Source organism: Leiobunum rupestre, chromosome 2 (genome assembly GCF_980474605.1).
Source record: "Leiobunum rupestre chromosome 2, qqLeiRupe1.1.hap1, whole genome shotgun sequence".
Taxonomy (NCBI): Eukaryota; Metazoa; Arthropoda; class Arachnida; order Opiliones; family Sclerosomatidae; genus Leiobunum; species Leiobunum rupestre.
The window spans coordinates 23,340,850-23,363,722 of NC_143385.1; the positions used below are offsets into that span (position 1 = coordinate 23,340,850).

The window sequence follows — 22,873 nt, forward strand, 5'->3', positions numbered from 1 at the left end:
TTTTGTCCAAGACTTAACTTTTAATCAATCAGATTGTTAGGCAATTGTTTTTATTTTTTGCAGGTTTTGTTGAATGAATTATGAAAATGTGGAAATATGTCGAAATCATTTTTGTGTTGACCATTACTGGGACCAATTTATTATATATTTATTGTACAAATAAATATGATTACATAATAGGTATGTTTGTGTAAAATTAAAATTTTAAAGTAGCAGAAATTCAGTTGGTAAATTAAGTTTTCTAGGACTGTTCACGAGCCGAGCTGAGAAAGCTTTTTGATAGCTCTCCTCGACTCGACTAGCAAAAGCAGCGGTTTAAAAAAATACGTATTAGCCCTTCCCCGAACGAAACGTACAGTACATGTAATACTCCCACAGCTAGGAGAGTGGGGAAAACATTTATCACGCATTATGATGCTTAAAAGTTAAAACAACATCGTTATTGGCGGTGCTTTACTGTTGAGTCAGCTCGACTCGAACTTGACTCATTCGTCACGACCCCAGCTGCCACGAGCTCGTGAACAGTCCTAAAGTTTTCTGTAACATGTAAATTTTCACAAGTTAGTAGCCCAAAAATCTATAAAATTAAGTGTATTTTTTATTTTTTTTGCATATAGTAAATTAATATGACACGCCATCAAGGTCAAAATTAAAAAGAAAAAACGGTATTTTTCGCTGATAAAACAAAATTTGATATTTTTCCAAAAAAAAAGCTTTTTTCTTTTAAATTATAACTGTTAATTTGAAAGAAGGAAAAATTTAAAAACAAATTGTTTTGAAACAAAAAAATATTTTGAAAAACAAATATATTTTTGAAAAAAAAATATATTTAAAAAAAAAATATATTTAAAAAAAAAATATTTCAGAAAAAAAATCATTTTGGAAGAATTGTTGACAAGAAAAACACGGTCTAATAATTGAGAAAATAAAAAATTTAGCTTTAAATTAAAAAGTGCATAATTTACGCTAGCAGGGACTTCTACTACTCTCATGGAGTTATTACAGGAATAGGCCTTTCCACGGTTTTTTCTACATCACCTACCACCATTTTCCCAAAAACCAAAACAAAACGTTGGCTGTTCAGTTTACACTGAGCTCGGGTTAGGCTTAGTGACTTCGGAGTACAAACTGATTTTAATTTATTTTGGATACTAATTAAATGAATTATAATTGTATTGTATACTCATTTTAAAAATTATAATTTTAAAAGAAAATATTTTCTGGATATATTTTTTTTCAGCGAAAAATATCGTTTTTTTTTTAGTTTTACACGAGCCTAGTATAGGCTAGAGTAAAACTCCCGTAGCCGCTACAGTCCCCGACGTTCGCAAACACGCCGTTTTCTAACGCCACGGTAGGATTCTCACCGTCCGCAATAACGTCGTTCTCTTATGCCACGGTAGAATCCTCCTACGGATATGGCGGCTCTCCCACCGTGCGCTCCTTTCTACTCTTCGGAGCCCAGCCATTCTGTGAAATTTGGGAACTATCACCTCCCCAGAGCCCCAGGTGTAAAGTGAAGGGGGGTGGGGTTTCGTAAGTGCATCTCTAAACGTATTAAAATCGTTTCTGTTGGTTTTGTTTACCTTTCGCCCAACCACTCTTGGTAATTTTTGAAATTGTCACCCCCATATTTCCCACAAACATATTTCGAGCGGTTGTCGGTTTTTCTGGACCGTTTTTTTATTTGTTCATGTTTCTGTTACCGGTTAAGGAGGATTATGCCTACGGTGAACACCTCCTTCCCTAAATAAAAAAGGGCCTAGATTCCTACCTCACGGAGGTGGTGTGGCATACTTTAATCCGTTTATACTACTATTCGTTGTGTTCGTAAAGCTTGGCTCGTGTGAAACTATTATTTGGGACTGCCAGGCCCACTTATTATCTTTAATTTTGCCCTGGATGGCGTGCCATAAATTAATCAATTTTATTCAAAAACAAGAATTAAGTTGCTAGTGTACCTTAATTAACAGTTAAGATTAGAGTTAGAAATTGTGATAAGAAACGTTATTCATATCATTAACCCCTTGGGTGGGATGCTATAACTCCGAACCCTTTTTACAAATCGTTTAATAACATAAATTATTTTTAACGAAAGGAAAAAACTAAAGAGGGGATAATAATAATAATAATAATAATATTAAGAACCATTAATTAGACACATTCCTCATCAATTTTATACTTCTAACTTTAATTTAAATTAAATCGATTTCCCCAAAGACAGTATTGAAGGCTCCGAATACCCCCCTTCCAACTCCGAACACCATTGGGTAACTCTGAACACCAAAGAAATTGCCCATTTTTTAGGTAAGGTACGTTTATGAACTTCTATTTTTTCTATTAGCTTATGAACTTACCGTATGCGTATACGTATTGTACGTACAGGGTATAAATTAAGAACCGAACCAGGGCAATTATCTCAAAATGTGTTTTAGTTACGAATTTGAAATTTTGGGGTTTCAAAGAGCGTGCAGGGGACAACCGCCTATGAACATTTTAATGACCTGAACTCTTGTCTTCAGGGTCATCCAAATTTTTTATTTTTTTTTGAGATACACTCACATCGGTGTCGACCCGAGGCCTTAGACACCAGCACACACACAATAACTGATTAATCAGGGCGAGATATGTGTAACGGCCACGCCAACGGGGGGATACGTGGGGACAGGGGTGGGGACACCCTTGGCGGATGTATTCCGACCACCCGTTAGGGGATTGGTGGTCGCACTCACACGGCCATCCACAAACTCTGTCTCCCGGACGCCTGGGATTACAGGAGTGAGTCACTACTCCCGGCGGTCATCCGAACCCAAGGCAGTATCGCCCCCTGTTGCGGCGATAAACAATTATATACATTTTTACCTAAGACCTTTAACCCAAATGAATGTTTTAGAAGCTGATAGTATTTTTTTAGTCTTTTTTTGGCTTATTAAATAAGTAAAATAAAGCGCAACATACCTTTATCGCGAAGTGTTCAGAGTTGGCCAATTCACTTGGATTTTTTAGAAAACATTTAAAAATTTAGTTTTGAAGCAATTTAAAATTTAAAATATGGATTTCATAGAGAAAAAGCAAATCATTTTCGTGATTACGAGTTTTTTCAGATTCAATGTTTTTAATATTCACGAAATGTTATTTACGGGGCCACAAGTCGCTGGCGCGAATCAAAATTAAAAACTTTTTAAAATGAACATGTTGAGGGGTACTTTTTTAAAGTCGTACCATTTTCGACTAGTTTTTATATAATATTATTAATTTAATGCAGAGCAAAATTAAATTATAATGGTTTTATAGAGTTATGTGTTTGGTGTACCTCACAAATGACGTAACGTCGAAACGGTATTTTTTTCCGCATGTGAGGGACTACTGAAATGTTCACTGAAAAACATTTTTAAATAACTGTTTTTATGAAAGATTGATAAATAAAAATTAGCTTAAAAATGCTTTTATTATTGAGATTATAACATTTCCATCAAGAAATTATACAGTGTGGGCTTTTTCAATTTTTGCTCTAGATAGAGCTCTCGTCAAAAAGGAGTTAAAATAGATAACCAATTAGTTTCAATCGATTTTGGTCAGCACATGATCCACACAGAGTTTTGTCTAAGTTAAAAAACCAAATCGTGTCATAAACTTTGGAATACACGAAGAAAAAGTTATTAGTACTGATACTAGAGGAAAGTAACTGCATTGAAAGCTTACTGAAAAGAACTGACATCCAACTAGAAATTTTGTAAACGATTTTAACAATTGTAGCGCTGTTAGCTCATTTCAGGCTAATATTTTAAAGAAGCCTCTATTGGTTTTACCACAAAACGAAATTCAAATTTATTTTAAAATGTGATTTTCTTACAGCACTTTCATTTTGTTTTTTCTATTTCTAAAATTTGTCCCGAGGAACCTATGTAAATTGTTCGAAGAAACGTAAAATTTGGGGCCCTTTGGAAATTCTAGGTAGGCTAACACTTACATTGATCACCCAAGCTCGGGGGTGTGGATATATCGAGTTTGAGATAAGTGATCTAGACCCGCTAAAAGGCTACCTTAAAGATTGGAAATATTTCCAAAGTATTACTTTTTATTAATTGGGTTCCGCAGTTGGTGCTGGATCAGCAGGAGCTACTTTGGCCAATAGATTGAGCGAGGACAAAGACATCTACGTCCTCTTGCTGGAAGCCGGAGAACCAGCGCCGAGGGAAACAGATATCCCACTGTTACTGGACAATTTCAATGAAAACACCTTTATTAACTGGAATTACACAATTGAAAAACAAAACAACTCTTGTTGGGGTTCGATTGGAGAGGTAATTCCAAGATAAAAATTGGACAACATTAACTGTTGTACAATATATATATATATATATATATATATATATATATATATATATATATATATATATATATATATATATATATATATATATATATATATATATATATTGAATTGAATTGAATTGAATTGAAGTTTATTGTGTCATAAAACAGCTTACAACCAACAAGTTATGCCACAAGGCGTACAGAGTCAATCAGAAAAAGAAAACGTTTTAAATTAGATTAAAATTATACGTTTGTTCTTCGTCAAATTTTGACAATCATAAAATAATAAATTTATCAGGTATTACGCATACAATTTAGAAATTTTTAAGAGAATAAATTATAAAGTATAATACATCAGAATTCAGAAAACTATCAAAGAATAAATCGATATAGTATAACACACATATATATATACATATATATACACACATATATTATATATATATACATATATATACATACACACACATACATAGAATGCCAAAATTAAGGAAGATTTAAAAATAAAATGTGAGAAAAGGTTAAAATACTAATTTAGTAAAATGTTCTTTAAAGCTAAACATTTGTTAAAAATATCGTTTTTAAAACCAACAGAATTATATGTAGACATAAGACGATTTGTCAAATTAGGTTCACGCATCTCTATATAAAAAGTATTTCTTTTCCGGTTACATCTTGTATTACAATTTAGTGACAGACAACTTAAAAGTTCCGGACACTGTATACGCGCCATTAACAGATTATTCAAAAATTTAATGTCAATTTTTTCTATGGAACTATTAATAGAGTCCAATTTATATGCACTTTTGAAATCTTCATAAGTTTCATGGACATAATTTAAATTGGGTGTTGATATTACATTACACAAATGGTATACCTTTTTTTGAATTTTCTCAAGGTTGTCTAAGTTGGATTCACAAGTACTACCAAACACTACTATATATATATATATATATATATATATATATATATATATATATTGGTTTGTTACCTTCTATGCACGCCCAAGATAATTGTCAGATTCGCACGAAATTTGGCCTGTGGCATTGTGGCCCCAGACGTAGGGTTGTAGGGGCGTCTTAAGATTGCTAACCTTCGTAGTTTTTGACCACGGGACCAATAACCGGTGACCGCAAGACCGAAACCCCTGACCTCACGCTGTCAAGAGACGCGGGTATTAAGAGACACGGAAGTTTATATCTCTGGCTCTAATTGCCTCACTTAGCTGCTGCATGGCACGACCTTCGACCTTTTTCGCTTGCGTTCGTTCTCTTTTCTCAGCCCCCCCCCCCTCCCCTCTCTATCTGTGTCAGGCAGACACTTTTGCCCGGGCCGTATTTATTCCACGCATACCGATAATACCAACCGGAATGCCCTTTGATTTTAAACGCCTGCAATTTCCAATCAATCTTAGCTTCGCAATGACAATTAATTAAGCGCAAGGACAGTCACTTAAAACTGCGGGAATTAATTTAGAAAACCCATACATTATGTGGCATGCTCAAGAGTTGGAGCTGCAAATAACCTTTACATACAAACGGAGAAACTAAAATTATTGTGTACATAAAAGGTTTATCATAATTACATCTTAAACTAATCAAAGAAATCAAATATATGTTACAAGATATGATATTTTGCACTATTAAACGTTTGCAATTTAAAAAAAAATCCTATTTACTATTTAAAAATAAAATAATTTGCATATTTAATGTAAAGTGCATTTTGTTCCCTTCCGTGTTCTAAACCCCAATTTTCTCAACTACCTGAGAAGCCCGGCCGAATTATTTTTAAATAGTAAATAGGCATTTTTTAAATTGCAAACGTTTATTAGTGCAATATTAACATATATTTGATTTCTTTGATTAGTTTAAGATGTAATTATAATAAAGCGTTTTTGTACACAATAGTTTTAGTTTATACGTTTGGAGTAAGTATGTACAGGTTATTTGCAGCTCCAACTCTTGAGCACGCCACATAAAGAATGGGTTTTCTCAATGAATTCCCGCAGTTTTAAGTGACTGTCCTTGCGCTCTATTAATTGTAATTGCGAAGCTAAGATTGATTGGAAACCGACCGCAGCAGTAAAGAGCATTTTGTTCCCGTTTTCTAAACCCCAATTTACTCAGCTAACTGAAAGCACGGCCGGAGGCCGGGCTTCTCATCTAGTATATATATATATATATATATATATTTATTTATATATGACTAAAATTTATTGATTTTATTAAAATAAGACTGAAGTGTTTAAACAGGTTTAGCAGGCTCTGAAATGAGAGAACGTTATTAGTTTGACTAGGCCCGCACGGATCGGCTAGAAATATAGAATGTTAGGCTATTTGAATATATATTCGGCTATTTTTATTTGAATTGTTGAACTACGTGTTTTGTAAATCTGCATATAAACAATATCATAAAGGTGGGAGTGATAAACCAAACATTTCAACGCCTTTTCCACAACCACAATGGTTTGCATTACGCCATCAAAGGTAGTGCCATTTCAACCTTCACTTTTAGCCTGATGGATCCCTTAACAAATTATTATCTGAAATCGCTTTAAATTATAAAATTTCATGAAATTAAATTTCTAAGTAAAACACACCCGAGGATTTTCGAGATAAATATTAAAATATTAAAAAAGCTATAATACTTAAAGGCACACTGTCAATGGCATTTGTTTTTAAAAGTCGATGTTGAGCTTGCTTTTTGAATATAGTTGGCACCACCATCGCGATGCGACGCACTAAAACTAACTAAACTTTCTAACTAAGCAGGATTTTTGACTTGCAGTGTTAGCCTGTACAAATCTTTAAGATAAACCTATTCTTGCTTTTCTTTGGCAAAAAGCGAATGAAGAAAATCCAACCCATCATTTTAATCCTTTCTGTTCACAAAGCTCGCTTGACAACAATATGGTTCCCTATCGAGCGGTAAAAAGGGTTCGCCTGTCTACTCTACTTTTCCCCCAAGCTCCGAAGGTCCCCTGAGATTGTTGTCAAATATAAAGCGGAAAATAAGTTTTAGGCTGTTCACAGATACCGGTAGGGGGGAGCTTTATTAAGCCCTACTAAAGTTATAATTGTTTAAAGGGGGGGGGGGGAGAGCGCTCTAATGTCACAACTTTCCCACATAAGGGTCGTGCATTCTTTTACACTGAGTAATGCCAACTGCCAAACCTTTTCATTCGAACTGGATCTCTGCCTCATATTTACTTCAGAACCCTTATTTGAAATTGTCTGTCTCGCTGTTACATTCGTGTAGATCAATTAAAAATCATAAAAGAAAAATTTGCAATATTGTTATTTCAAAAATGGTAAGACTTTCCATGTTTTCCACTGAAATTATATACCGTGTAATCTAACATTAGTTACGTACACGTATTACAATGCTATAATTTTATAAAGGGATGAACTTAAATTACTTTCGTCAAAAACAATTTACCAGACACAAATTAGTAAGTGTATATTTTAGGTAAATATTTGACATAAGGACGTCACGCACTATATATAACAATGTTTATTTCAGACGTTACTACACAAACTGAGCCTAAACCGTATATTAGTGTAATTAAATCAGCTGGTATAGATATTACACCAAAATCAAGATCTTTCAAACGGAAATCTTCTTTTCCAATTTAGTTAATATAAATTGTAAATAATTATATTAATTGAAGTATAATTTTGTAAATGTAAAATCAATTTAAAATTTACAGTAGTAGCTTTCAATTGCAAAGAACGAATAATTTCACAGTTCTACGTGCGTTTTTGGTATATGTGTATATTTTATAATCATTTTAGAAAGTGCTCTTTTTCCTTTTCAATGGATTTATTAAAACCAATTTAATTATTATAATATCGAATGTTTGCAATTGATTTTGACTGGAGATACGTAAATTCGGCTAGAGTCCTCCAAAAAAACTCGAGTTCTTCTTGACAGCGGATGAGGATTAGCGGAGTGGGGATGCCGTTCTTACTACAGACCAGCCCCGTGGTCAGTTCGTAGAATTTGGGGATAACTCTGGAGGGCTGGAAGAGTGGGGGATTGGATTATTCTGCGGTGGCACCACCGTACAGTTGTAAAATATTTACTCCCTGGAACTAGCTTTTTTTAAAACTATTTTATTTTAAAAGAAGCTGGTTTCGGGGCCACGTACCTTGATAGTGTGCTTTTAAGCATTTTTTACTCGGTGATTGAAGTTATATTTATAAATAGTTTAATGGAATAATCAATTATTTGCGCTCTTCAAATCTAATTATATGTAACTTTTAAAGAATACAAACTTTCAATGTATAAATTATATTAAAATTCCAGGTATGTCCGTATTACGCCGCAAAAACTTTGGGAGGAACAAGCAAGATCAATTACATGTTGTACGCTCGAGGCAGCAAAAAGGATTATGATTTGTGGCAGAAAAACGGAGCGAAAGGTTGGGCCTACAAAGACGTTCTTCCATATTTTAAAAAGGCAGAGAAGAACGTCATTCAAACCAACATCATAGATAAAGGTAATGAAATCCTTAATTCTTCCTTCTCTGGCCAATTTTCCTAGAAAGTGTTTTGGGAATATAAGCAGTTTTTTTTTAAAAAGCGATTTTATAGATTTTGAACTTGACCCTTACATTTACTTCCATGCAGTTAAGTTCTTTAATACAAAGAAAGGATATTATTGATTCCATAGATGAGTAGAACTTCTTTAGGTTAAAAATTTGTGGCCCTCAACTACTAAAAATTACAAATCTTTACGTAAAATCGTTAATTATTTTCGTTATAGGTCAAAGTTAGGTTCAACGTGAAATTCCGTATAATAAGCTATAAAGGAATGAATCTTAAAATAAAGAATTTAGTTTCAACGTTAAAAGTTACCCAGGAACTAACATTGTAGACATATCTACGGGGCAAAAAGTTGACACCCTAACTCAGTTAGCCATGAAAATCCTACAACAATATTGCAGAAATTAAGCAGAATAGGTCCGGTGTAAATGATATCATAAAACTTCCGCTGAAAATTAATTGTGTTTTACAAAAAGTAGAAATTAGTTATTAGATTTCCATTCAATAGATTATAAGTTGGTATGCAGAAAGTATATATTCCCCAATATAATAATAATTATCATGATATTCGTACTTTTGAAATCTTCCTACTCAAATGGCTAAACCTAATCACTTTTCTCTTTGAATTCTTAATCTCCGAAAATCTTATTTTCCTCAAAATCCAACTTCTCCATAAAACCTAATCAGATTCCAATCATTATTGGCCTAAATGCCTTAATCTCTTCAAATTTATCATTTTCACCAAATCCCATTTTCACCACTCAAAATTATCACCAAATGCTATTTCCAAAAGCATATGATCTATAAATCCTCCTTATTTTATCTTAATCTTTTCAGTTAATCCTTATGTTACCTTAATCTGTGTTTTCCACAAATCCGAATAATATAGTAATCTATGTTATCCCCTATTCATCATTATCTTCATATTATAGCATTTACCAAATCCTCAAAATCGACCAATTCCTTTTATTTATGTAGCGACTTTTTCACTTTTAAAAATGACCAAGAGAGATTATAATGAAAACAAATTGTCAAAGCTTCGCATAAGAGAACAACGTCGATTTTAACTCATGCCTGATATTATTTTAATTATACATCTATAGACTAAGCGTCTTTACGCTAGAGGCAATGATTTTGAAATGCTGTTCCACAGTGTACATTTTACAGTGAGCTGCGGAAGATTTAGTGTCAAAGCATATAAAATAACCATACAAAAAATTACCAAGACAGGTTTTGAGTTGATAAGTAAAATAATCTTTATAACCGTAGCTGCTTTACAAAGGTAGTTTGGTCTACAAATTCGTGGAAAAAGGTGATATCGTGGACCTGGAATTATTGTACAGGGATTTGATGCGGCGATGCTTGGCTGAGCTGGTTCAGGAGCTGGCGGTGATAGCGAATCAGGATCGATGGGCGGCACGAGTTCATTGGTGTTCTGCCCTTCTTCGGCTGGCGCCTCTGTATTTATAGGCGGAGCACGGCTCTCGGAGCTATGTGAGCTGGTCTGGGAATGCGGGTGGTCTGCGCTTCGTCGGCTAGCGTCTCTGTATTTATAGGCAGAGCACGGCTCTCGGAGCTATGTGAGCTGGTCTGGGAATGCGGGTGTTGTGAGCTGCTCTGGGACTGCGGGTGATCTGCGCTTCGTCGGCTGGCGTTTCTGTACTTATAGGCAGAGCACGGCTCTCGGAGCTAGGTGAGCTGGTCTGGGAAAGCGGGCGGTCTGCGCTTCGTTGGCTGGCGTATCTGTCTTTATAGGCAGAGCGCGGCTCTTGGAGCTATGTGAGCTAGTCTGGGAATGCGGGTGGTCTGCGCTTCGTTGGCTGGCGCCTCTGTATTTATAGGCAGAGCGTGGCTCTCGGAGCTATGTGAGCTGGACTAGGAATGCAGCTGGTCTGCTCATCGTTAGCTGTCGTCTCTGTATTTATAGGCGGAGCACGGCTCTCGGAGCTATGTGAGCTGGTCTGGGAATGTGGGTGGTCTGCGCTTCGTCGGCTAGCGTCTCTGTATTTATAGGCAGAGCACGGCTCTCGGAGCTATGTGAGCTGGTGTGGGAATGAAGCTGGTCTGCTCATCGTTGGCTGTCGTCTCTGTATTTATAGGCGGAGCGCAGCTCTCGGAGCTATGTGAACTGCTCTGGGAATGCAGCTGGTCTGCCCATCGTTAGCTGTCGTCTCTGTATTTATAGGCAGAGCACGGCTCTTGGAGCTATGTGAGCTAGTCTGGGAATGCGGGTGGTCTGCGCTTCGTTGGCTGGCGTCTCTGTATTTATAGGCAGAGCGCGGCTCTCGGAGCTATGTGAGCTGGACTAGGAATGCAGCTGGTCTGCCCATCGTTAGCTGTCGTCTCTGTATTTATAGGCAGAGCGTGGCTCTCGGAGCTATGTGAGCTGGACTAGGAATGCAGCTGGTCTGCTCATCGTTAGCTGTCGTCTCTGTATTTATAGGCAGAGCGCGGCTCTTGGAGCTATGTGAGCAAGTCTGGGAATGCGGGTGGTCTGCGCTTCGTTGGCTGGCGCCTCTGTATTTATAGGCAGAGCGCGGCTCTCGGAGCTATGTGAGCTGCTCTGGGAATGCAGCTGGTCTGCCCATCGTTAGCTGTCGTCTCTGTATTTATAGGCGGAGCGCGGCTCTCGGAGCTATGTGAGCTGCTCTGGGAATGCGGCTGGTTTGCCCTTCGACAGCTGGCGTCTCTGAATTTATAGGCTGAGCACGGCTCTCGGAGCTATGTTAGCTGGTCTGGGAATGCAGCTGGTCTGCCCATCGTTGGCTGGCGTCTCTGTATTTATAGGCAGAGCGCGGCTCTCGGAGCTATGTGAGCTGGACTAGGAATGCAGCTGGTCTGCTCATCAATAGCTGTCGTCTCTGTATTTATAGGCAGAGCACGGCTCTTGGAGCTATGTGAGCTAGTCTGGGAATGCGGGTGGTCTGCGCTTCGTTGGCTGGCGTCTCTGTATTTATAGGCAGAGCGCGGCTCTCGGAGCTATGTGAGCTGGACTAGGAATGCAGCTGGTCTGCCCATCGTTAGCTGTCGTCTCTGTATTTATAGGCAGAGCGTGGCTCTCGGAGCTATGTGAGCTGGACTAGGAATGCAGCTGGTCTGCTCATCGTTAGCTGTCGTCTCTGTATTTATAGGCGGAGCACGGCTCTCGGAGCTATGTGAGCTGGTCTGGGAATGTGGGTGGTCTGCGCTTCGTCGGCTAGCGTCTCTGTATTTATAGGCAGAGCACGGCTCTCGGAGCTATGTGAGCTGGTGTGGGAATGAAGCTGGTCTGCTCATCGTTGGCTGTCGTCTCTGTATTTATAGGCGGAGCGCAGCTCTCGGAGCTATGTGAACTGCTCTGGGAATGCAGCTGGTCTGCCCATCGTTAGCTGTCGTCTCTGTATTTATAGGCGGAGCGCGGCTCTCGGAGCTATGTGAGCTGGTCTGGGACTGCGGCCGGTTTGCCCTTCGACAGCTGGCGTCTCTGGATTTATAGGCTGAGCACGGCTCTCGGAGCTATGTTAGCTGGTCTGGGACTGCGGCTGGTTTGCCTTTCGTCAGCTGGAGTCTCTGTATTTATAGGCAGAGCACGGCTCTCGGAGCTATGTGAGCTGGTGTGGGAATGAAGCTGGTCTGCCCATCGTTGGCTGGCGTCTCTCTATTTATAGACGGAGCGCGGCTCTAGGAGCTATGTGAGCTGGTGTGGGAATGCAGCTGGTCTGCCCATCGTTGGCTAGCGTCTCTGTATTTATAAGCGTAGCGCGGCTATTGGAGCTACGTGAGCTGCTCTGGGACTGCGGGTGATCTGCGCTTCGTCGGCTGGCGTTTCTGTACTTATATGCAGAGCACGGCTCTCGGAGCTATGTGAGCTGGTCTGGGAATGCGGGTGGTCTGCGCTTCGTCGGCTAGCGTCTCTGTATTTATAGGCAGAGCACGGCTCTCGGAGCTATGTGAGCTGGTCTGGGAATGCGGGTGTTGTGAGCTGCTCTGGGACTGCGGGTGATCTGCGCTTCGTCGGCTGGCGTTTCTGTACTTATAGGCAGAGCACGGCTCTCGGAGCTAGGTGAGCTGGTCTGGGAAAGCGGGCGGTCTGCGCTTCGTTGGCTGGCGTATCTGTCTTTATAGGCAGAGCGCGGCTCTTGGAGCTATGTGAGCTAGTCTGGGAATGCGGGTGGTCTGCGCTTCGTTGGCTGGCGCCTCTGTATTTATAGGCAGAGCGCGGCTCTCGGAGCTATGTGAGCTGCTCTGGGAATGCAGCTGGTCTGCCCATCGTTAGCTGTCGTCTCTGTATTTATAGGCAGAGCGTGGCTCTCGGAGCTATGTGAGCTGGACTAGGAATGCAGCTGGTCTGCTCATCGTTAGCTGTCGTCTCTGTATTTATAGGCGGAGCACGGCTCTCGGAGCTATGTGAGCTGGTCTGGGAATGTGGGTGGTCTGCGCTTCGTCGGCTAGCGTCTCTGTATTTATAGGCAGAGCACGGCTCTCGGAGCTATGTGAGCTGGTGTGGGAATGAAGCTGGTCTGCTCATCGTTGGCTGTCGTCTCTGTATTTATAGGCGGAGCGCAGCTCTCGGAGCTATGTGAACTGCTCTGGGAATGCAGCTGGTCTGCCCATCGTTAGCTGTCGTCTCTGTATTTATAGGCAGAGCACGGCTCTTGGAGCTATGTGAGCTAGTCTGGGAATGCGGGTGGTCTGCGCTTCGTTGGCTGGCGTCTCTGTATTTATAGGCAGAGCGCGGCTCTCGGAGCTATGTGAGCTGGACTAGGAATGCAGCTGGTCTGCCCATCGTTAGCTGTCGTCTCTGTATTTATAGGCAGAGCGTGGCTCTCGGAGCTATGTGAGCTGGACTAGGAATGCAGCTGGTCTGCTCATCGTTAGCTGTCGTCTCTGTATTTATAGGCAGAGCGCGGCTCTTGGAGCTATGTGAGCAAGTCTGGGAATGCGGGTGGTCTGCGCTTCGTTGGCTGGCGCCTCTGTATTTATAGGCAGAGCGCGGCTCTCGGAGCTATGTGAGCTGCTCTGGGAATGCAGCTGGTCTGCCCATCGTTAGCTGTCGTCTCTGTATTTATAGGCGGAGCGCGGCTCTCGGAGCTATGTGAGCTGCTCTGGGAATGCGGCTGGTTTGCCCTTCGACAGCTGGCGTCTCTGAATTTATAGGCTGAGCACGGCTCTCGGAGCTATGTTAGCTGGTCTGGGAATGCAGCTGGTCTGCCCATCGTTGGCTGGCGTCTCTGTATTTATAGGCAGAGCGCGGCTCTCGGAGCTATGTGAGCTGGACTAGGAATGCAGCTGGTCTGCTCATCAATAGCTGTCGTCTCTGTATTTATAGGCAGAGCACGGCTCTTGGAGCTATGTGAGCTAGTCTGGGAATGCGGGTGGTCTGCGCTTCGTTGGCTGGCGTCTCTGTATTTATAGGCAGAGCGCGGCTCTCGGAGCTATGTGAGCTGGACTAGGAATGCAGCTGGTCTGCCCATCGTTAGCTGTCGTCTCTGTATTTATAGGCAGAGCGTGGCTCTCGGAGCTATGTGAGCTGGACTAGGAATGCAGCTGGTCTGCTCATCGTTAGCTGTCGTCTCTGTATTTATAGGCGGAGCACGGCTCTCGGAGCTATGTGAGCTGGTCTGGGAATGTGGGTGGTCTGCGCTTCGTCGGCTAGCGTCTCTGTATTTATAGGCAGAGCACGGCTCTCGGAGCTATGTGAGCTGGTGTGGGAATGAAGCTGGTCTGCTCATCGTTGGCTGTCGTCTCTGTATTTATAGGCGGAGCGCAGCTCTCGGAGCTATGTGAACTGCTCTGGGAATGCAGCTGGTCTGCCCATCGTTAGCTGTCGTCTCTGTATTTATAGGCGGAGCGCGGCTCTCGGAGCTATGTGAGCTGGTCTGGGACTGCGGCCGGTTTGCCCTTCGACAGCTGGCGTCTCTGGATTTATAGGCTGAGCACGGCTCTCGGAGCTATGTTAGCTGGTCTGGGACTGCGGCTGGTTTGCCTTTCGTCAGCTGGAGTCTCTGTATTTATAGGCAGAGCACGGCTCTCGGAGCTATGTGAGCTGGTGTGGGAATGAAGCTGGTCTGCCCATCGTTGGCTGGCGTCTCTCTATTTATAGACGGAGCGCGGCTCTAGGAGCTATGTGAGCTGGTGTGGGAATGCAGCTGGTCTGCCCATCGTTGGCTGGCGTCTCTCTATTTATAGACGGAGCGCGGCTCTAGGAGCTATGTGAGCTGGTGTGGGAATGCAGCTGGTCTGCCCATCGTTGGCTAGCGTCTCTGTATTTATAAGCGTAGCGCGGCTATTGGAGCTACGTGAGCTGCTCTGGGACTGCGGGTGATCTGCGCTTCGTCGGCTGGCGTTTCTGTACTTATATGCAGAGCACGGCTCTCGGAGCTATGTGAGCTGGTCTGGGAATGCGGGTGTTGTGAGCTGCTCTGGGACTGCGGGTGATCTGCGCTTCGTCGGCTGGCGTTTCTGTACTTATAGGCAGAGCACGGCTCTTGGAGCTATGTGAGCTAGTCTGGGAATGCGGGTGGTCTGCGCTTCGTTGGCTGGCGTCTCTGTATTTATAGGCAGAGCGCGGCTCTCGGAGCTATGTGAGCTGGACTAGGAATGAAGCTGGTCTGCCCATCGTTAGCTGTCGTCTCTGTATTTATAGGCGGAGCGCGGCTCTTGGAGCTATGTGAACTGGTCTGGGACTACGGCTGGTTTGCCCTTCGTCGGCTGGCGTCTCTGTATTTATAGGCGGAGCGCGGTTCTAGGAGCTATGTGAGCTGGGGTGGGAATGCAGCTGGTCTGCCCATCGTTGGCTGGCGTCTCTGTATTTATAAGCGGAGAGCGGCTCTTGGAGCTACGTGAGCTGCTTTGGGACTGCGGGTGATCTGCGCTTCGTCGGCTGGCGTTTCTGTACTTATAGGCAGAGCACGGCTCTCGGAGCTATGTGAGCTGGTCTGGGAATGCGGGTGGTCTGCGCTTCGTTGGCTGGCGTCTCTGTATTTATAGGCAGAGCGCGGCTCTCGGAGCTATATGAGCTGCTCTGGGACTGCGGCTGGTCTGCTTTTCGTCAGCTGGCGTCTCTGTATTTATAAGTGAAGCGTGGCTCTCGGAGCTATGTGAGCAGGCCTGGGACTGTGGCTGATCTGCCCATCGTCAGCTGGCGTCTCTGTAATTATAGACGGCCTGTGGCTGGTGGGGGAGGGGGTTTTCTAGGGAGACAGCGCGAACGTCCGGGAAAGCGTTGCTCCACAATCCACTCTTTACAATATACTATTTCAACTCGTGATTTTTATATTTATGAAATCCCAAGATTTTTTATAAATCACGAAATCCCATTACAGGCATTCCGGTTATTTTTAAAGATTTAAATTTATACTGGTTATTCATTTACATTCGAAATTTGATTTACTTCAGAATTCCACGGCAATAACGGACCACTGACGGTGTCAATACCTTCCTACACAACAGTGTTAAAAGACGCTTACTTGGACGCCGCCAAAGAATTGAATTTCTCCATTTCAGACTACAACGGTAAAACACAAGAAGGTTTGTTTTAATTTTTCAAAATCATTTCTTATAATTTATGATTTCTCCATTAACTGTGAAACCAAATTAGGCAAAACTCTTAAGACACTGGACCTACAAATAATTTAGATAACCGCAGCTTCGTGTAGTCTCTTCACGAACATGATTAATGGTAATAGCATTTTATTTTAGGTTTCAGCGCTTCGCAGTTAACAGTCAGAAATGGATATCGTTGTAGCACTGAAAAAGCGTACCTCAAACCAGCTTACAAAAGGAATAACTTGCAAATTATAACCGGAGCGTATGTGACCAAAGTAAGGTTTCTAAACGAAATATATATTTGCTATAGTCTTTTTGATAGACGTGGGCTTGTGCTTTTAGTTGTAGATTCTCAGATATCAGATGGCTTCATTGGCCGGTCTTATAATGACGACAAATCAGAATACAGACAATCTCCACTTCGGATAAAATATTAATTGATAAGTTTTATGGGTTTGAACGAAAACCACAAAATTAAAACCCGAAAGGAATCTGATTTCGTTGTTCATAGAGAGACAAAATGTGCACAGGTTTAAATTTTTATAAGATTTATTTGGATTAGTTTTCTTTTCTTTATATAATACCCTTCAAGTTAGTTAAGATCGGTTACTTGAGACGACGATTGCGAAATAATTTAGATACAGATTTGTGTTTGATGGAAATGTTAAATGTGTATTACATCGCACTTCAGATTTCTGGATATATTGAGCGAAATAATCAGATCAGTTCGTCGATGTAAGTACTATCGTCCTTTTAATTATTGAGGGAGATGGTGAGCGTTAATATTTCTTGAACCTAGTTGGGTTAAAAAGAGAGTAAACCATAGTATCTCACTGATCTGGCTTTTTAAAAATATTCAGATCTGAATTCGATTCGCTTTTAATAGCTTTGTTTAGTTTTTAAACAAAAGATTTCATTTCATGAAATAACTGACTCATTAATTGTCGGTGTACATAATTATTACAAAATTAAATATTATATTATCAATTTGATTACACAGCTTTGCTACAAAAATAATGGACTGATCAGCGGGTGAATTACAAAATACCAAAAAAGAAAATGGTATTTTCTGGCTTTAATTAGTGAAATAAAAATTTACTAATAAGCAACGATGGAAGTTGTGTCACTTTTTTTGTGAAACTAAGTCTTATAAATCTTTACTAACTTTTCTCAAAATTGCTGTATTCAGATTCTTATCACGAAGTCAAAAAAGGCCGAAGGAGTGACTTACATGAAAAATGAGAAAACATTTAGCGTTTATGCAAAACGTGAAGTGATCTTAAGTGCTGGAGTGTTTAAATCTCCTCAGTTACTTATGCTTTCCGGAATTGGGCCTAAGGCACATCTGGAAGAAATGAAGGTACGAGATCTTTAATAACATTGCGAGGAATTGTAATTATACAATCATCACGAAAAATTTAAATTAAATGATTTATTATATATCTGTATTTAACAGTGCAATTCCTTTCGTTGAACGGTTATGTTGAGTGTGTTACTCTAACATAAGTCTTTAAATATTTTAATAAGTTAGTGATTTACTCGAAAACATTTCCAAATAACTAAGCGTAAAATGTTGTAGAAATAACGTTGTACACAAATAAGATAAGCGCCCCTGGCGATAAAAAGGGCAATATCAACACGAATATTGTTCAATTAATCATGGCTCTCTGCACGTGCTCAATCTGACTATGAGGCAAAGTGAAATCGATGAGATACGTGAGGTCATTTAATTAATCGTTTTCATGTTAACTAGCGGTAGATAAAGAACAGGCACACTTATGTGAAACCATAATACACGTATTACTTTAAAATCGAAACACAAACTCTCTTGATGGGGAAACTTGGTGGCTCTTGCAAGTACTTAGGTCGATTTTGGGACCAATAAGGAAATAAAATAAGCAGAGTTAATTCTAAACTTACAATATAAATTAAACTATATTTATTTATTTTTGTTAATAGTCTTTTTTTAAATAAATGTCGACAGATTGACGTGATTGCTGACCTTCCGGTTGGATTAAACCTCCAAGACCACGTGACGTCCAATGGAATGGCGTTCACAGTCAACGCATCCGGAGTACCAACTTTCAATGACTTAATTAACTACACCTCACAACCGCACTACGAATTTCCCCCCAAATTAACAGGGGTACTTTCGACGCCGAACGTTCTAGAGGTTTTCGGCTACCTCAAATCCCCCTTCGAAGAAATAGACGGCGACTACAACGACGTGCAATTCTTCTTCATTTCAAACTTGGCCTTTCAGAAGTTTTTTAACGAGACGGTAATCTTGATTTTATAGTTATCTTTATCGACCACTTGTGAGTTTCCAATCTTGCACGATTTAAAGTTTTAATAACAGACATTTCAAGAAAGGCAAAACCTTTTTAAATGCCTATAAAGGTTTTGACACCGAAAGAAAAAAATCACGGAGGTTCTTTGGTAAATTTTACCAAAAAAAACATCTTTTGTTAACTTAATACCAGGTGGAAATTTGATAACACATAAATATATGATAAATACATTTCAAAATCTTATATTTAACAATATTTCCAATCTTTTTTAGATCAAGAAATTTTATACGCCTTATTTCGACAAGCAAACTTTCTTGGTAGCTCCGTCCGTTCTTCACCCAAAATCATACGGAGAAATTAAGCTGAAATCTAAAAATCCTCTTGATCAGCCTATTATCAGGATGAATTACTTTAAAAGTCCTCATGACGTAAAAGTACTGATTTATGGTGAGCTAATTTTTTTCACAATTTCCTTTTTGTTTCGAATTAAAAAATGATTCCTTCTGGCTACATTTACACTGCCAGAACCTTCACTTTTAAATTTTTCGGTTATAGGAGGAGTACCAAATGTGTTCTCTTACACGTTTTCGTGGGGTTCTGTACTAACGAAATTAAAATTGGTCTATAATAATTTTACAATAAATTGAAAGCTAAATTCAGTTAGATAAACACTGGTTTCCTTGTAAAGACTTACTTCCCATTCGCCTTTATCTCGTCTGTTTCATCGTCTTGATAAGACGATTGAGCTAACGCCATGTGCAAAGTGAGTATTTGAAAGTGATTGTTAAATAAATTTCACCCGAAATTTATCTATTGATATATCTTAATTTGCTGTAAAGTATTTTGTGAATTTTTAAAATTTTTTTTTAAAAGGAAATTCCATGCGTAGCTATAAAATATTTTGAACAAGTGAGATGATGGGATATTTTAGGTTATGTGAGGTTAGATTATGTTAAATCTGACCTATTACGATTAGTTTGTGGTAGACTGAAGCTGTCTTACACACATAGCACTGTCTAATCATTTAAATAATACCTCTTCTTTGGCCTACTCTACCTTCTAGATTAAAATGGCAGTTTTAGAAATTTCATCCTAATAGTATTTTCATTCATTTTGCGTTCGATCAAATGAATTTCGATCAAGTGAAGTTTATATCTCGTGAGTACGCATTCGATCATTTAAAACTCAATCAAACGTACCCAAATCATTGATATATCTTTATTTCCTATAAAGTATTTGGTGAATTTTTTAAATATTTTTTAAAAGGAAAAGAAAATTTCATGCGTAGCTATATTGAACAAACTCGATGATTAGATTTTTTTCAAAACTTAAAAATTAACGTGATCTTTTAAGCTAGGAGGATAAAAGTGTACTTCTGGAGTCGAAATTGCGGGGCAGCATGACTGGCAACCTCAAACTTTTGGACATAGTTAAAAACTGACTTCTAGCGTGGAAAATTTTCAACTTTTTCAAATCTTCGTCTGCTAATATGTCTGCTTTGGTTCTTTTCGCCAGCTTGGAATCTTGAACACGCGGGAATGATTATTAGTTTCTAACGAATTAATATTTATTATTTTGAACGTAGTGCTTGGTTTTATTTATGAAATATTAATGGAACAGTTATAAAAAGAGCGCAACTATAGTTTTCTATCAAAGAATAGAAACGATGGTAACTGTAAATGTTAAACCCAATCATTAAGATAGAATTACTAATAGTTATTTGAAATTGTAGGACGAATGCCCAAACACCCCAAAGGAAAGAAACCATCAGTTTTTACTCAGTATGGAGAGATTTTCATCAAAAGTGCAGCTGAAGGTCTTTCAAATGTAGTTAAACTAAGTTCAAGTGAGGGATTTAAGGTAATTGAGTCAATATTTTATCTAGGGAGATGTAGACTACGCACCTTTTCACCGAATCCACTTTCATCCTCTTAGGTTTTTTAATGTGAACCGATCTTTATTTAGGTATTTTAATACTAATAAACTTCTTTTTCGCTAAAGGATTGTTTGAATAAATTGCAAACTGAAAAAATTATATTGCCGGATGATGTTTTGAACTTTCTTGAAGTATTTGAAGATGTGAAAATCAAAGACCGAAGTGATTACACATGGCAAATACACAGAGTTATGAGTAACGCTAATTTTATTAATTTATTTTCCATGTGTTTCAAAATAGAGGTACTGACTATACTCATTTAATTAGATAACCCTAAAATAATTTGAAAATTTTAATTTCAGGGATTTGAGTTGCAGAAAAATATCAGTTAACGCAATGTTTTTTAAGAAGGTTTCTTAATGCAGCATTAATTAAAGTGGTGGAAATAGCATCTTTGGCAGCCAAGAAACCTGAAGAAAATAGCAAGCATAAGCTACCACTGTTAACAAAAAACAAGCTTCGCAAAAAGAACGTTATGTAATCCATCACATTGGAGGATACCTAGCTAGGGAATTAATTTTGGCATATAGTTTGAGGTTGCCAGTCATGCTGCCCCGCAATTTCGACTCCAGAAGTACACTTTTATCCTCCTAGATCTTATTAACATTTAATAGAAATAATGGGTCCCGCACTACTTCATTGGGCAGTCGCGAAGGAAAAGGGTTTTCCTTATTTGGCTCTTCATTAAGCAATCGTGAAGGTAAAGAATTTTCCGTAGTTGGTCCTTTACCATCTACGAAATGTAAATTGCACACATGATACGATTTTAGAGTTTCCACAGTAATAAACTCACGGTTAATAATTTCTATCCATTTTTTGGTTACACTTCAATGTTTCTTATTCCTACCAGGTTTAGGAACTGAGTAAAAAGTTATATTCCTATGGCACCTAGAATCACTACGGCAATTATCAAAGCAGCAGTATTTCCCCATTACTAATACCTAATACTAACTACAATTAATACGTATTCTACTTAAACTATTTAAAAAATCATATTGAATTTGTTTTTGTCTATTTAAAAACCGTTACTGCACTAGTGACTTTTTTTTACTGCCCGAAAAATTCAAAATTACAAAGCAGACGAAATTACAAAAAAAAAAGATTTGCTATTATTTTTAGAGTGATGGCGCTAAAAATCGTATGTCCAAAGGTTTGAGTCGCCTAAGAGAGAACGGGGAGTCCGTATTGGGGGAATACAATTTTCTATTCCAGGTTGCGTAGTCTTCATCTTCCTAGTTTTAAGCTAGATCCATGTGTGAGATGTAAACTCGCTTGCCCTAAAAGGTTTTCAATCGATTCTATATAAGCTTCGTTTTCCTTGGTAGCATTCAGGAAAATAATGGAATTTGCCGAGACGAAGGCACTCTCGAAGTTTGGGGCAAAATTGGTGGCGCCCGTCCCTGGTTGTGATAACTTCACCGACTATAAGAGCGATCAATACTTGGATTGTGTTGCCAGGACACTTACCAATTCCCTTTACCACGGATGCGGTACGTGCAAAATGGGAAGAGTCAAAGATAACACCACGGTGGTTGATTCGAATCTCAGGTACTTTTTTAAATAGGTAGAAATAATAATAGAAGTATAAAATGTTCTATTTTTGGGTAAATTAAAAATTTTGATTAAATTCCCAACAGAAGTTTTTGCGCCATACCGTTTGGTAGTTGATAGATTCAAAAACATTTCAAAAACTTGAGAAAAAACTTCTATTATAAAATTTACATACTATACTAGAGTGAAGATTAGATTTTTTTTAAATTATTATTTTAAATAAGTTTAATGCTCCCATTATCCCTAGTTGAAAATAAAATTTATTTAGATAGCCCAAGCAGAACGCGCCTAATGCAATTCCGGTTTTTCTCAATATAATAGGTTGAAAGGTGTAAAAGGGCTGAGAGTTGTGGACGCGTCAGTGATGCCCAGAGTCGTCTCTGCGAATACCAATGCGCCTGTAATCATGATTGCCGAAAAGGCTGCCGATATCATCAAGAAAGAACGACAAAATCATTAAACAATAATTTTTTAGAATATGATGATGAAATTAAAAGAAAATTCATTTATGGTTCTGTTAAAAAATTCATTTTCTAATAAATACGGTTTAAGGTGGCAAGGACAACCAATTTAAGTGGCTGTGTTTTGTTTAATTCTGATTGTTTGATAACAGAAGGGGCTAAAGTTGGATACTGTCAAAGTAAAATATACGTGATTTAACTTTTATTTGTGAGTTTAAAAAAAATTAAAAGACAAACCTTAAA

General features: G+C 39.1%; 1 protein-coding gene across 1 annotated transcript; it reads left to right on the top strand.

Moving 5' to 3' along the window:
* The first annotated feature begins 86 nt into the window (after positions 1 to 86).
* On the top strand, positions 87 to 22,629 carry LOC149956348 (glucose dehydrogenase [FAD, quinone]-like). Its single transcript, XM_090166871.1, has 10 exons — positions 87 to 180; positions 4,099 to 4,304; positions 8,626 to 8,818; positions 16,242 to 16,373; positions 16,545 to 16,666; positions 17,581 to 17,751; positions 18,376 to 18,672; positions 18,955 to 19,129; positions 21,944 to 22,166; positions 22,491 to 22,629. Exons 1-10 carry the CDS (start codon positions 87 to 89, stop codon positions 22,627 to 22,629), a joined length of 1,752 nt encoding a protein of 583 aa, XP_090022997.1.
* Positions 22,630 to 22,873: the final 244 nt, after the last annotated feature.

Bases quoted from the DNA above. Each gene is read 5' to 3' on its own strand.
- LOC149956348 (XM_090166871.1), top strand. From the start codon at position 87: ATGTGGAAATATGTCGAAATCATTTTTGTGTTGACCATTACTGGGACC. The intron at 181-4,098 runs GTATGTTTGTGT...TGGGTTCCGCAG, and splicing joins TAAATATGATTACATAATAG to TTGGTGCTGGATCAGCAGGA. The intron at 22,167-22,490 runs GTACTTTTTTAA...TCAATATAATAG, and splicing joins GTGGTTGATTCGAATCTCAG to GTTGAAAGGTGTAAAAGGGC.